The 16,387-nt window shown below is 47.4% G+C and overlaps 1 protein-coding gene across 3 annotated transcripts in view; it reads right to left on the reverse strand.

Annotated features, from left to right (window-relative positions):
• LOC146786130 (cytochrome P450 2J2-like) overlaps positions 1 to 15,935 on the reverse strand; it is a 115,911-nt gene extending 99,976 nt beyond the window's left edge. For 2 of the 3 annotated variants that reach the window (XM_085635632.1, XM_085635634.1), the window contains exon 1: positions 15,280 to 15,927. In XM_085635632.1, coding sequence (XP_085491758.1) covers positions 15,280 to 15,450 — 171 coding nt within the window. In that variant the 5' untranslated portion in view covers positions 15,451 to 15,927. Of the gene's footprint in view, positions 1 to 15,279 lie in introns of all 3 variants that reach the window. The other variant, XM_085635633.1, reaches the window with a different exon arrangement.
• Positions 15,936 to 16,387: the final 452 nt, after the last annotated feature.

Below are 16,387 nucleotides of genomic sequence, written 5' to 3' on the forward strand. Positions count from 1 at the left end.
GCAAATCTGATTCAGCTGGACCTTGAAAGCAAAAGTATCTGGCCTCCTGAAGCCGTCTTCAACCACAGTCTGCAGTCTTGCCCTTCTGATGATTTCTGAGGTATATTTCACATACCAAGACTGAAGGTAGAAATCTTCACCGGCCGTTTGCATGTAAAGTATTCAGCCAGCCAGAGACCTTCTCAATCCCATTCGGAGTGCCGCCAAAAGTCAATTGCTTTACCGAGACCTCGGCCAAAGGTTATCTGATGATGTGGTGCTTTCTTTAGCCACAGCCTGCTGCCTTGCCTGGCTGAGGATTTTTGACTTCCAGTTCAGAAACTATCGACCCTATTAAGAGTTTGGCAGACTGGATTTACTTTGTCAAAGTGATGGAGTAAAGTAGTCAGTCACCCTGAGGAAGTATCTGGCCCCAAATGTAGAACTGTCCAATGACCCAGCGGACATTTCTCACATTGGCAGAAACTGTCGTTACAGCGCTTTCAGTCATTGCATTGAAAGTTTGACAGATGGCTCTGTCAACCTGGCAGATCCATACGCAAACTTTCAATATTTATTTTTTATTCCCAAATTCAACATCCCCATATGTGATTTTGTTTCTGAAATAAGAAAAACAATGACCCAATTGCCATGGGAGTTTTCTCCCACCTATGGTGTAGGGTAATGTTGCAGTTTTCACTGCCTCTTACCACCAGGTTTTACCTGGTGGATAGTGAAAACTTGAGACAAAGATGAAAGAAAGCACTCCTTTCCTTGACACCATGTATGTTGTAATTTATGAATCTGAAATTGTTGCGTGAGTGCCGATATGGTGATCTATCCCTGAACTCACGAAAATCTAAAGATAATGCTTTAAGAGGGCGCTAATTGTACGCCCCCATCGGTCGCATCCTTTATACGAATAGAATTAAAAACTACTCACAATCACTCAATGTCCTGTTGGCAACCCCATTCTTCCTAGTAACCCTCCCGTATTTATTCAAAAACAGAAGCCACGTAACTACCTTAAAACCACAGCCGGCAGCCTGGTGTATGAGCGTGGAAATGCGGTTTCCAACAGGACATTGAGTGATTGTGGGTAGTTTTGTGAGTAGTTTTGATTTCTATTCGTATAAAGGATTGGAAGTGATGTGCTTTCTCCATGGGGTTAATTGCACGCATTCACGCATTGTTATTTTGGGAAGCTTATGGTTGGGGGATGTGTTTAGTAAGCTCGGGAGTAGTTTCTTGTTTAAACAAGCATGTTGCTATGGGGGAGGTGAGTTTGGGGGAAGTGGGAATCATAAAAGGTTGTAATATAATTGTTTATACTTTTGGCACTGTTAGTTTGCTATGTGCAGCTGGTTTAGATGTCTTGTTTCAATTTTTCAGTTACACCTGACAAAGGGCCTTTGTGGCCCAAAATGCATTGGGTGAAAATACATGAGTCCCTTTTATATGCATGGTTTACTACGTGTTGCTGTTTGAAAACCGGATGGGCGATCAGAGGACATTTGAAAATGTAAAATAAAGAACCATTTAAAGCCCTGTGCTATCTCTTCAAGATCAAACACGGCGTGGCCCCAAAATATTTAAAGAGTCTTGTTCAAGCCTATAAACCTACCCGCTTGCTACGATCTTCGACAAATGGCGATTTTGTTGTTCCAAGATTTAAACTTGTCAGAATGGGTGGTCGGTCCTTTTCCTATCTGGGACCCAAATTTTGGAACACATTGCCTACTGCCCTCAAGTTGGAAGCCAACTTGTTTGGTTTCCGAAAAAAACTGAAGACCCTGCTTTTTTAATTGCCTTTTTGCTGTTTTAACTGGTGCCGACATGGTATTGTGTTCTCTCTTTCTTCTTTAGTCTATCCCTGGCGCCGGGAAACCCACTGTGGGTAGCTGTTGCGCATTATAAGTTCTATAAAAATAAAAATAAAATAAATGGTGGAAGCATGCTGTCCTCGCTGTGAATATATTTTTAGATTAAATGTGAAGTGACAAAGATTTTGATAAACAAACTGGTTTAACACTTGGAGGATCATTTTATTGGGAGGAAAACTCCGTCACTAATGCAGTGATACCGATGAGATAGTGAAAACTTGTCATTTAGTTGCCTACTCTAAATATGGCGGGCCAACAAATGACAAAAGTTACAATGGTGTTTACTCTGTTGGGTTGTCGGAGGTGTAAGTCAGCAGTGAAAACAGAGTAGTCTCCACCATCGTTTTTTTATCCAAACCTTGCTCCATTGCAATCGGTCTTGAATTGTGCCTAGATATCGGTCAAGCGCACCAGATGACCACAGTTAACACTTAATGCCTTTTGGCACTATTTTCACAGTTAAACTATAAAAATGAATCAATCTGTTTTCCTTTATTTGATATTTATCTTTTTGGTGTCATTTGCTTTATTAAAGTTCACTCTGTATTTGTAAATTGGTTTTAGATTTTTGGGGATTTTTGTGTGTTTTGTTTTTACTTTGTTATTGTTTTAGTAGTGCATAAATACTTCACACATTACCTCTAAGTTAAGCCTGTCTGCTCTGTGCCATAGGTACCAGGGTGTTGAGCTCATGTTAACTCAGTGATTTTAAGGGTTCACCCTGGTAAGAATTGTGGTTATTATTTGAGGTGCATACTCTCTCGCCTCAACTAATACCCCCAATGTCTTACACATAGCTTCCAGTTTATGTATACAAGAGGATAGAATATGATCCAAATATATACCTTTACATACTACACATTGCACATTTGATTTGTACACACTGCAGTTCAAAATCTACTATTTTCTCCAACTTTCGAAAATGGAATCATTGGTCATCTGTCAAGCCCTAATTTTATTGAAAAAATCTCAAATTTGCCCAGATTCACAAAAACGTTTCTAGAATAGTTGTGACTTACTCAATGCCTAGGTGTGGCTTATCATTGTATATATTCAGGAGTAAGAAATTGTTTACTCATGAAAAAACTTTGGTGCAGTAGAAACACTTTCAACAAAACTGCAAAGCCTGTCAGATGAAGTATTTTGGTGCCCACCAAGCTTTTATTCTGCTAACCAATACAAAAAAACCAAAATGTAACTGGTGAGAGTTGTTTAACTTTGCATCAGAGAGATTTTTCCTTCCCAGGCCTGCCATGTCTTAAATGGCAGAGCCGGCATGACTTTACCATTAAAGGGGATTTTAAACTACAATTCAAATGAGTGGAAGAAGTATTTCTCTATCTGCTCCTAAACTGAAGTTACCACTTATTCAGTGTCGGAAGGTAACCCAGTGTTAGTCTATGTGAGTGTTAGCCTTGCTACAGTGAAAACCGACTTTAGGAGTTTTCACTGTCAGGACATATAAAACTTAAGTACACACATCTTACTTTTTAAATACCATGAACCATGCCCTATGAGCCTTTTAGACCTACCTTATGGGTGACTTATAAGTATTAACAAAGGAAGATTTTGGTCTGGTAAAGTTGTATTTTGCCAGGTCGAACTGGCAGTTTCCAACTGTGCTACTGGGTATAGTGGCCATCCTGCGACATGTCTTACAGTGCTACTTTAGTGAGTGGCGTAGCAAGTACTGAAGTCCATTTAGTACCATTTAATGTATAGGCCCTGGTACATGTAGTACCATTCACTAAGGACTTAGAAGCAAATTAAATAATTTAATCAGATGCATCCCAATTTTACCATGTTTGGAATGGAGAGCAAAAGCATTTTATCACTGGTTAACAGGAGTATAGACCACGGGGTCCTCAAATCCAACAAAAACAGATTCAGCAAAGGAAGGCAACAATCTGGGGTCACCCTGCAGAAGGGGCCAGGACCAACACTAACCCAATGAATCTCTCAGGCAAAAACCTGGCTGAACTTTTTCAAAAAAGCACAACATTGCTACTTTGAGAGCTTGCTTATTCCTCTCAAAGGGGACATTGAACCCTAGTGAAAACAGTAAATAGTGAACACCTCTTGCTCTTGTAATAAGTTGCCTCAAATTTGAAGTGTGGTGGGGTAAAAATAAAGCAACACAGAGCATTAGCAAGCAATCACATCCTTGGTTATCTTGAACAAAACCTATGAGAAATCACCTTTATGTCTTTGATCACCTTTGATTGAGGTCATTTTGTAGTGAGCATTGATTAGTTTAGGAAAGGTTTATGCTTGGGTCACTGAAGACCTAAAAACTGCACCCATATGAAAACATGGAGCAGCAAAAATATAATTATAACTGAGCAACATTATTCTGTCGAAGTAGCAGTGCTAGCTGGTGAACTTTGGAAGTGGTGGGGTGTAGTTACCTGCATTGAATTTCGGGGAGAGAAGTGAAAGAACCTAACCACTTACAGAGGTGTTCAGGGGGAAAATAACTCTTCCATAACAATATATTTTTTCAAAGAAAGGCCACATGGTGCATTTTATAGCATATTTTGTACACACATTTGTGCCCCCCACAGACGGACGCTCCCCTCCACCGCTCTGCTGACCTACCTGCCTCCGCTGCCTGACGCCTGATTGCCGCATCCTTCACTTACCTGCCTCCGCTGCCTGACGCCTGACTGCCGCCGCCGCATTTTTTTAATTATTAAATTTTTTCTCCTCACTTACCTGACGCCGCTGCCTGCCTCCTGCTCCCAGGTAACGCCTGCTGCCTCCTGGCCGCTCCCCACGCCGCTGCCTGTACTCCTCTCGCTAGCTGACCCCCGCTGCTCACCTGGTCACTCCTGGTGTCCGCTGCTTCCCGCTGTTTTCCCGCCGCCGCTGCCCCAGGCGCACCCTCCCAGTCCCGCCTCCACCTACAGTCCCGCCCCCCCTCCCTGCCCATTGGCCACCCCGCTCCCGCCTCCCACTGACCCTCCCTCCCGGCTCCTTATTTATGACGCCCCCCCAGCGACCGCGCAGCGGACGCGCGCAGCGGGAGCACCGACTGAGCGCCGAAGGTGCGCCAAAGGTAAGCCCGTCTGCGCCCGTCCGCGCCTGGACCGCGCCCAGCGCCAGACCCCCTGGTCCCCGCGCCCGCCAGCCCCCCCCGCAGGATCTACGACTTCGCTACGCTCATCGCACTCAAAACCGCCCGAGCCCCCGGATGCTACCGAGCGTCCCCGCGACGCACCCATGGACCCTTCGCCTGCCGATCCTGCAACTTCTCTTGCCTCCAAACAAGCACCACGCCCACCAAGACGGACAACAGCAACCACCTCAAGTGCATCCTGCTCAACACCCGCTCCGTCCACAGACACGCCGTGGAACTCTGGAACCTCCTCGACACCGCATCTCCAGACGTCGCCTTCCTCACGGAAACCTGGATGAACGACTCTTCAGCCCCCGACATCGCCATAGCCATCCCAGACGGCTACAAGATCATCAGGAAGGATCGCGTCAACCAGACCGGAGGAGGCATCGCCATCGTACACAAGAGCACCATTCGCATCTCGACTGACTCCATCGACGTATTCAACGCGGCCGAATACCTGCACTTCCAGATCCACACCGACCCCAAGACTACCCTCAGAGGCACCCTTGTCTACAGACCCCCGGGACCACGCACACAATTCTGCGAAGACATCGCCGACTTCATCAGCCCTCACGCCCTCCCCTCCGCCGACTACATCCTCCTCGGGGACCTCAACTTCCACCTGGAGAACAACAATGACCGCAACACCACCGCCCTGCTGGATAACCTCGCCAACCTCGGACTCCAGCAACTGGTCAACACCCCCACCCACTTCGCCGGCCACACGCTCGACCCACTCTTCTCGTCCAGCAAGCACATCACCTTCAGCCACTCCACCGGACTTCACTGGACCGACCACAGCTGCGTCCATTTCAGCTTCAGAAAGAACACGGTCCACCATCACCCGAAGCAGGCTCCCCACAGAAACTGGAGCAAGATCACCGCCGACCAGCTCGCCACCTCCCTCAGCCAGAGCCCACCTGTCAGGACCACGGACCCTAACACAGCTGCCCTCGACCTCACGCAGTGGCTGACCTCCTGTGCCGACGACCTCGCCCCACTGAAGAACCCCCTCACCAGGCCCAGAAGCAAGAAGGCCCCCTGGTTCACCGACGAACTTAAGGACTCCAAGAAGGCCTGCCGCACCCTCGAGAAGGCCTGGCTCCTCAACAAGACCGCCGACAACAGAACAGCACTCAAACTCGCCACTCGCAGACATCACCAGATCATCCGCACCACCAAGAAGAAATCTCTGCGGGAACGACTGGACAAGAACGCCCATGACAGCAAGGAGCTCTTCAACATCGTCAAGGAGTTCTCCAACCCCAGCACCGGCAACAACGACATCACTCCCTCACAGGACCTCTGCGACTCCCTCGCCTCGTACTTCCACCGCAAGATCGCCGACATCCACAACAGCTTCGACATTTCACCCCCGCACCCATCGGTCGTACCTTCGCACCCCGCCGCCACCCTCCAGACATGGACCGAGGTGACCCCCGAAGACACGTCACGCATGATGAACACCATCCACTCCGGATCTCCGACCGACCCGTGCCCCCATCATGTCTTCAACAAGGCAGCCTCTACCATCGCACCCCACCTCCGAGACATCATCAACACCTCCTTCAACACAGCAACCTTCCCGGAGAGCTGGAAGCACGCCGAACTCAGCGCTCTGCTGAAGAAACCAACAGCAGACCCGACCGACCTCAAGAACTTCCGCCCCATCTCGCTCCTTCCTTTCCCCACCAAAGTCATCGAGAAGGTCGTCAACAAGCAACTGGCAGCCTTCCTCGAGACGAACGGATCCCTCGACCCATCACAGTCCGGATTCAGAGCCAACCACAGCACCAAGACCGCCCTCATCGCAGCCACCGACGACATCCGAGCCCTGCTCGACAACGGCGAAACAGCGGCACTCATCCTCCTAGACCTCTCCGCAGCATTTGACACTGTCTGCCACCGCACACTAGTCCAACGCCTCAACGACACCGGCATCCAAGGGAAGGCTCTGGAATGGATCATCTCATACCTCTCCGGCAGAACACAGAGAGTACGCCTCCCTCCGTTCCGCTCCGAGGCCACCGAAGTCATCTGCGGCGTCCCGCAAGGATCGTCGCTCAGCCCCACTCTCTTCAACATCTACATGAAACCCCTCGCTGCCATCGCACGCCAACACAACCTCAACATCATTTCCTACGCCGATTACACCCAGCTAATTCTCTCCCTCTCCAGAGACCCCGACACCGCCAAAGCCAGCTTGCACGAAGGGATGACAGACGTCGCTGAATGGATGAACATCAGCCGCCTGAAACTGAACACGGACAAGACAGAAGTCCTCATCCTGGGACCATCACCCTCCGCATGGGACGACTCCTGGTGGCCCCCGGCACTAGGCACCGCACCCGAACCGACGGACCACGCACGCAACTTGGGCGCCATACTGGACTCCTCCCTATCGATGACCAGACAAGTCAACGCCGTCTCCTCAGCTTGCTTCCACAACCTCCGCATGCTCCGAAAGATCTTCCGATGGATCCCGACCGAGACCAGGAAGACGGTCACCCACGCTCTCGTCACCAGCAGACTAGACTACAGAAACACCCTCTACGCCGGTACTACAGCCAAGCTTCAGAAAAGACTTCAGCGTATCCAGAACGCCTCCGCCCGACTCATCCTGGACGTCCCCCGACGCAGCCACATCTCGTGCCACCTGAGAGACCTGCACTGGCTCCCTGTCAACAAGAGGATCACGTTCAGACTCCTCACCCACGCACACAAGTCCCTCCACGACCTAGGCCCAGGGTACCTCAACAGCCGCCTCACCTTCTACACGCCCACCCGCCGGCTACGTTCCGCTAACCTCGCCCTCGCCGTCGTCCCTCGCATCCAGAGAGCCACCGCTGGAGGAAGGTCATTCTCCTACCTGGCAGCTAAGACTTGGAACTCCCTACCCGTCCACCTGCGGATGACCCAGGACCACCTGGCCTTCAGGAAACAGCTCAAGACCTGGCTGTTCGAGCAGTAGCAGACCCCCTTCCCCAAGCGCCTTCAGACCCTTACGGGTGAGTAGTGCGCGATATAAGTTCCATGATTGATTGATTGATTGATTGAGAATTCAGAAATATTTTTGTGGTAACCCAGGCAAGCCTTATTTTCCCATTCCATGCTGGGACTCACCTTCCCCAAGTATACACGAAATATTAGTAGCAAAACAGTGACATTTTTAATACAATGCAACCTAAAAAAGATGTACATGGTTTACAGGTAGTATGAGATAGGCACCGCAATGGGTATGTCAAAATCAGTACCTGCACGCCATGGACTGCTGCAGTCCATGCCGTGCAGGTACTGGGGTGCATGCACACGGGGGGCACTAGATGTGCCTCCCTGCTTGCATTCCCAGGTCCAGATACCATCAATACCTCTGGGCCCCCTTTGTTTCCTCTCCACCGCGGTTTTCATGTAGGTGGAACTGCCATGAAAACTGCGGTGGAGTGAAAACTTGTAACATGCTTGGCGGGACCGTGACGGTCCCGCCAAGCATATTGCAGCCTCAAGACCACCGAGCCACCACCAGGGATCTCTGATCTATGGCGGTTGCGGCGGTCCCAGGGTGGCCGAACCGCCCTGGTTGTAATAGGGCAGTCGGAAGACCACCGCGCCCCCTTGAGTCTGTTGATCCATGGACTGACAGACTCGTAATAAGCCCCTGCTCATTTTGATAATGCTTTTAGTAACTACTGATTTGCTAACATGCATCTAGGAATAACTACAATATATAGCTTACAGGCTACTCTTCTGTTAAAATTACCCAGCATGTCCAGAGGCATGTTTGTGGGGAGTCTCGCGCTTTTTTGTGGAAAGCACAACTTCTCGAGTATTTGATTCCACTACTTCCTCCTCTTGGTCTTCAGTTTAGTTCAGTTCAGTTCAAAAATCTTTATTTTGCCTCCATAGCCATAAAAGCACATAAAACACATTAAAATATAAATATAATACCATTTTAAATAAGTACAAATAAAAGATAATGCTGGCTCATAATATTGCAACCTTTAAACAAGACAACTTTATATACAATGGTTGACTTTAGACTAAAAAGGCAATACAATTATCAGTCAGGTTGAAGGTGAGAGGGAAGGAGTGGGAAGACGCGGTCAAGTTTGAGCATCCAGAGTCAAAACAGGAGATGGATATATGTAATAGTGCACTATAATTCATATGTCATTACAGCAACAATAGGTTTCTTCCTAGAGGAGGCGCACATTTTTGCGCTAGCCCTCTACATGGCCATCAGGTAACGGGTAAGTGCATAAATCGGTGGCTTTCTGGACTCTGTTCTTAGTATCCATGGGGCAACTTTATACTCGTTGATACCCTGACTCAACAAAGTGGTAGTATCTAGCAATGCCTGCTGGTCATGCAGGCCGTACAAAAGAACAGTACATGTCCTAAAGTTTCCTTGAGGGCGCTACAGGCCATACATCACCAGTCTTCAGCCCTGGAAACTTTAGACCACCTTGCAGTAAAAGAGTGGAGGGGTTGGGCCCCATAGCGAAACTGCAAGAGTAAGCACCTGACATGAGGAGGTTCTATCTCGTCCAGGAAATCTTCTCTGCTAAAGGAATCTTTGACAGAAAAGAGCATCATTGCCTGGGAATGTCATGTGGAGTCTTTGTGCTGCAAGTAGGTTGATTTAATGATGTTATGGGTATTTACCCTACCTCGCAAGGGGCGCTCCACACGGTTGTCAACCCAATCGCTCCCAGAGTGGATTTCACATACATGACCCAAGGTATTTAATGGGAACCTCCATGACTGTGGACCTCATTTACAAGGCCATTGCGCCACCTGTTTGCAACATTTTTGATGCACTCCGTATGCCCGCCTATATTTACAAGGCCATGTAAAGTCACCAGGTGTGACTTTTCGTGGCCTTGTAAATATTGTCCCCTTTCATGGATTACTCTGCGTAAAAGGGGCATTCAATGGTGTTGCTGTAGGTGTTCCCACGCAACAGCCATGAAACCTGACACATTCCCAGCTTTACAAATTTTCTAAAGCTGGGAGTGGCACAACGAAGAGAAATCCTTTTATTTCTTCACGTTTTTTTCCTCTTGCTATGCGTGTTGCATTCTGCAGCACACATACAAAGAAGAAAATGCCATCAATTATTGTTTTGTGTAGGGGCCCTTTACCTGATGGTAGATGCAGTTCCAAATCACCACAAGGACTCAGACACACACTTGGCCTTCTGGGAAAAGAAGTAGCCCTCCACTGGTCCTCTCCATTACTGGGCTCTTATCTTCGTTTGGCTGGTATCCGTGTCTCATAAAGAAAAAGCTTAAAGCTTGCACAAAAGGGAATGTATTTTTATCCTAAATACAAACCGCCATGTCTCTTTTGGCAGTGTAGGGTGACTTTCTGTGTATTTTGTGGTAAGAAATGAATTATGTCATCAGATATTTATATTTCTTTTGATAACAATAGTAGCACACCTTAAAGGGAACATAGGCTGAAATCTAACTTCTAGTCGTGTTTGGGTGAGAAAACGAGCATTTAATGAGGAAACACATGTACACCAGCATTTTCCTTAAAGTTGCATGCATGCACCAATCTATAATTTGCAGTAAATGACTCTACACACCAAAATAAATTATTTCAGCGATGAAACCATAGCAAAAAATGCATGTGGAGGGGAAAAGACATTTTCTTAATTAAACATCAGTTCAAATCTTCATGAAGGTGATGCTGTTACTTTTACCAATATCAATTGAACAGAATTATCTGCTACTCATTGTAGAGAGACATACAGCTGTGAATGTCAAACAAAATAGGAAAAAAGGTTGCTTCTTCAGAGTGCTCAAAAATGTAGTCACATCCACTTGCATATTTCATTGTAAGAAATGCTCAGCCATAAATAATGCTAAGAAAATAATTAGGGTGCCAGTTAGATAAAATGCAGGAATATGGAAATGAATGAATCTGCATGGGCCAAGGGCATTTAGGGAAGCCTCCTGATGAGGCTGCTGCATGACTCCCCTTCACCAATCGACATTACAGTCTCTGTTCTTCAAGTAAAAAGTGAAGACAGATCACCATAAAAGCAATTTGGGGCATAGTTATGAGAGGCTTGTGTCATGTTTTCACCACACTACATGGTATATGCGTGACGCAAGCAACTAAGTCAGACTTTATGAAGCCGTACAAAGCCCCTTTGGGTAGCTTTGAATGGTTTGAAAAATCTGGAGAAAGGCAACGCAGCGCAAATCCCTGCATTGCCCTAAACTTCACAAGGGGTTTATTTCATGAGTGTTGAATGGTTGTGCCCACACACCTCCCATGGTTTTTGACACATTCCTAGATTTACAAGGACTTATAAACCCATAAATGCGCCAAAACCGTATGCCTCACCAGGTGAGGCATAACAAGACGAAATATCTTGATTTCTACCCGTTTTTTTCCTCTTTGTACGTGTGCTGCATTCTGCAGCAAATATAGAAAGAGGAAAAGCCTCTCAGGGTTGTTTTTGTGCAGGAAGGTGCCCTTCCTGCACAAAAGCAGTCCTGCCCACAACACAGGCAGATGCAAGGGGTCCTGAGTTGGCACTAGGTTGCCAGAACGGTGCCAGCATAAGGGCAAAGGACAGGAATTTGTGGTATTGAATAAAAATGGCGCATTCCTGCCCTTTCCCAGTGATGCATGGCAGCGGAGCAAGGTGACTTGCTGCGCTGCCCTGCACCACTAGTTTCATAAATATGCCTCTTTGTGTTTTGGAGAGTTAACACAAGAAGTGACAGTAGTGGCTGACCTCATAACGCAGGGCATAAGCCAGTGGCTCACTGTGACAGTAAATTCCACTGGTCCCCTCAAGCCTGTGCTATAGCACCTCTTATATTGGAAACAAAGGGATGTAAAAAGGTACGCCTAGTCATGCAAACTTGGCTGCCCATCAAAGCTGGCTGAATGAGAGTGCTCAGAGCGATGCGCCAGCAGTGCGGGTATCTGCATCACAGTAAGCCAAAGTGTGGGAAACTAACCTCTCTATATAGTGCACCACAATGGGGTACACTGTGCAGAGAGATCCAAGAGACCCTTATTGATTTACAGAGGCAAAAGTAGATAATAGTAATGCTCTATTTTGTGGTAGTGTGGGCGAGCAGTTAGGCTTATCAGAGGGTAGTGCTAAGCATTTGCTGTACTCACTGAGGCAATAAATGATACACACACTCAAGGTTGAGACCAAATTAGAAAAATAGTGCACTTTTTATATATATTTAGATGAATACGATAAATCACAGTAATATGCAATAATCAAAGTTGTGCACAATTACGCACAATACATTTCCCGAGGAAGAAAAAATGCAATTGGAAAAAGAAATGCAGGACAGATATTGTGTGGTTACCCTTGTGGAAATCAGAAGGTTCAGGACCAAGGTTCAAAGTGCCAAGGCCAAGTTCTTTGGAGCTTCCCGGGTTTCTCAGGAAACAAGGAAAATATGACTTTGTAGCTGGTGTGCTACAAAGCCAGGGGGCCATCTGTAAAACAAAAGCAAAGGGGGGCTTGCAGGCAAGTCCTAGGGTTCTCAAGAGAAAGTAGAGGTTGCAAGGGCTCTGGGGCCTTGGGAGCACAGCTGGTTTGAAGATGTCCCGGCCGGGCGCACTGGGTTCAGTGCAGATGGGCAGCTGGGCAAAGACGCACAAAGTTGAACCTCGTGTTCAGGGGCTGGCACCTTGGAGCACAGCTGAGGTGGGTTTCCAGAGCCCTCGTTGGGTGCTGACTCACTGTAAAGTTGGAGTCCGCCTGGACTCGCTTTTGTAGCAGGGGGTACATTATCCCGGGTATTGGTGTCTTGCAGCTCTGGTGGGCCCTGGTGCCTCAAGGTGTGGTGCAGAGGCTGAGCTAACCCTTCAGAGCAGGTGTACCTTCTGATGGCATTGGTGACTTTGGTTGGGCTGGGGAGCTGTACGACGCTCGACTGGACTTTGCTGTTTTTGGTGTCTGCAGCTGGAGGGAGATAGTACCTCTATCTTGAAGGAGTTCTTTAGCGATTTTCAAAGTTCTGATGACCCTCTGGGGTTTATGGAGACCCCACAGCGATGAGACAAGCTGGAGGATGGAGATTGTCTTGCTCTATGGTGGCAGGCAGGAGTTTGCACCCAAAATCCACCACGAGGTCAGCAGTTCTCTGTCCAACAGCGTTTCTTTGGTTGTCTTCTTCTTGTGTCTGTGAAATCTAAGCTTCAGGGTCTAGGAATGCCACCTAAATACTAAATTTAGGGGCATTTACAAGGGAGTGACAAGTAGTGGCCAATGGGCCCGTTACTTGGGGTGTCTACACCCTCTATTATGCCCAACTCCTATTGGAGGGGGACATAGCCCTAGCCCTGACTGGTGAAGTCCCACCATCTTTAAGATGGTCGGCACTGAAAGATGTGCTTCACCTTGCCTCCAGAACATGAGTGGTGAAGTTGGCCAAGGGGGGCATACCTCCTATTCTTTCTTGGTTTTCCCATCCGTCTTCCTGCCAAAAGGGGTGAGAACAGGAGGGGGGCTTGATCCTTTTATCAGGAGAGACTAGGTTTGCCTTTGAAGTTTCCCATCACAGATGGCTCTTCCTGACCAGGAAAAGGTGTGAACACGTCTGCCCAGAGCATGCTTTGTTCTCAATCTCTGAGTGCGCTGGCACTTACCCCATGAGGTCAGAATTCTCTCTGGTGGTGAGAGGCTGGCTTAGACCAGTCGCTGACTACACTAAGTGTTGGTAGGTTTTCAGGGGACAACTCTAAGGGGCCCTCTGTGTGAAATATTTAATAAATATGACACTGAAATCAGTGCAGGTTTATTAAGATGAGATGTTTGGTATCAGGAGAGAGGAGTTGGCCTAACAGCTAGGGCTGTCGACCTCGAATCTGGGGAACTGGGTTCGAGTCTCGGCAATGACGCTGAACATCCTGTGATTCTAGGCAAATCACTTAATCTCCCCGTGCCTAACAAAAAAATGAAAGTGTCCTCATGTAATGCAACTGGTGCTATGTAAAGCGCTCTGATCCCCTATACCTTTGGGTCAAGTTCGCGCTATATAAAACTCTGTTAAAAAATAATAATAATAATACAGTGAAGACATCATGTAGCTGGTGACCTTGTAATGATGAGTGCCCAGTCCATGTACTCTTCATGGCTTTCCTGTTAACTTACAATATCCAAGAATCAATATGTATATTGCAGGGGAATATCTGCTCATGCAGATATGTCCTCAAAGGGGACACAGTGCACCCTGCCTTAGGGCTAGAAGTCCTGCTAAAGGGGTGTCTCATCTTTATCCCATGCAGTATCAGTAGGCATCGGCACACAGGGATGTATGTCATGTCGACTCTTTGGTTTTGCCTGCACCAAGGCACACATTCTGCAATGGTACTGTGCATGATCTTGGAGAGGGGACTCTAGGGTGGCACAATTAGTGCTGCTACCCTGTAGGGCCCTCTTCAGAGCCAGTGCCCTCGGTACCAGGGGTACAATTTACTAGGGCCCTACAAGGGGTACTGAAGTTGTGCCAATTGGGAAACAAAAGGTACAGTTTATGGAAAGAGCTTCTGGCACAGGGGACCTGGTTGGCAGGAACCTTGTGCACCTCCAGTCGAAATTACATCATTTTCCAGGCAAAACGTGGGGCTAACCATGTCAAAAAGAGGCGCTTTCCTACAAAAACCAAGAAGCATATTAATGAGAGGTTTGCATCATGCTTGCACCATTCAACATGGTACATGTGTGACGGAAACCTCGAAGTCAGATTTATGAAGCCACGCAAAGCCACTTTATGTGTCGTTGAATGGCGTCATAAATCTGTATTAATGCAAGGCAGCGCAAATTGCTGCGTTTCATTACTCTGTGCTACAGAGGCATGGCGTTGGTGTTCCCACGCAACTCCCATGGTTTGTGATGCATTTCCAGAATTACCAAACATAGTAACACTGGGAACGTGTGTTAATGTATGTGTGTGTGTGTTTTGTTGCTATCCACAGTGAATGACAGATTTAAGAAAAGGTGAGTGACCCAGCTTGGGAATGACAAGTGATAAAAGAGGAGGAAGTAAAAGGAAGATCCAAGTGGTGGTAGTCTCCTACCGTGCTCGGAGGATGCATGGTCAGAGACAAACTCAGGTGTGTGGCACTGTGACAGACAGGGCAACAAAATTGTGTACCAGTTACAAACCTTCGATTTTTTCTTGGGTTCAAGCATGAGTGTGTGCGTGTGTGTGTGAGTATGTGTATGTGAGAGTTTGTGAGTGTGAGAGTGTGTGTTTGCAACACTCATCAGAAGAAACAACAACATTGCAACCATTTTTGTGGTACCTGCATGAGGGTATCGTAGTGAAGCACAAAGTTCAGGGTCCACAGGTTGCCGATGAAGGGCAGCGGAGTCGGTCCAGGAGGGTATCTTCTCCTCAACCACTGAAGCTTGAGGTAATGTGCAATGAAGAGAGTAAAGAACAGACCAATTAACAGCTGAGTGAGCAGCAGCATGGTGGACGCCTGTCTCCGTTCCTAGATGTTCTTCTGCAGAATGGACCTTTACTTCTATGTTTAAAGCACACACTCCCCTTCTCTCTAGCCGAGTGTCCTTTATTTCTTGTTCACTAATCCTGTAGTTATATCCTGGGGAATTTCACTCTCTCTTGCTTTCTCTTTTTGTTTTACTCTACTCTATTGTAAGTCTTTCTCTGTCTGTCCTGAACATTCTCATTCTCCTTTCCTTTTGTTAACGCATCTCTTCCCCAGTTCCACCTTCTTTCTTCTGCTTTTTCCTGCTTTGACTTCCTTCAATGCCGTAGTTCTATGCCGCCTGTTTTCCTTTATGTCCAGCCTGAATGTCTGTCATCTCCAGTTTGTTTGCTTATCCTGTGCAGCTCTCTCCCGCTCTCACAGTCAACAGCAGCTTCCCTCCTCTCCTGAGCCACCGTTCTCACTTTCATACTGTGCAACAGCGCGCTCTGTATGTTTGACATGTTGCTAGCTGATGACCTTTGATCTAGTTCGGCTTATCACTGCTACAAGGAAAACTGCTGTTTCATGCCTACCCTACCTTCCTTTGACCCCTACTAAGGGCGTGCACCTTTGCGAGCAATAAACACACCATCATTTCTGGGCCCGTATCCAGTGATTGCTGGCTGTACCACAAAACCCGACAGCACAAGGGTGTCCATTTCAGTTGGTAGGGATCACTTACACATACATGTGCTCCTCAGACACAAAGCATGTTCATTGTGGGTCTTGTTAGGAAGCGGCGACCACATACATGTTAAGTAGTATGGGTATATTTTAAAGTTGGTCTTTTTACATCCCACGTCAGCTTATCACCCGTGGAACATTTGCGATTTCATCACAGCCCTCCTATCATTTGACCAGTCTAAAGTGCATGAAAATGGCCTGGCAGAAAAATCAATCCCTCTGGGCTCTGCTC

This window comes from Triturus cristatus, chromosome 11, assembly GCF_964204655.1.
Source record: "Triturus cristatus chromosome 11, aTriCri1.1, whole genome shotgun sequence".
Taxonomy (NCBI): Eukaryota; Metazoa; Chordata; class Amphibia; order Caudata; family Salamandridae; genus Triturus; species Triturus cristatus.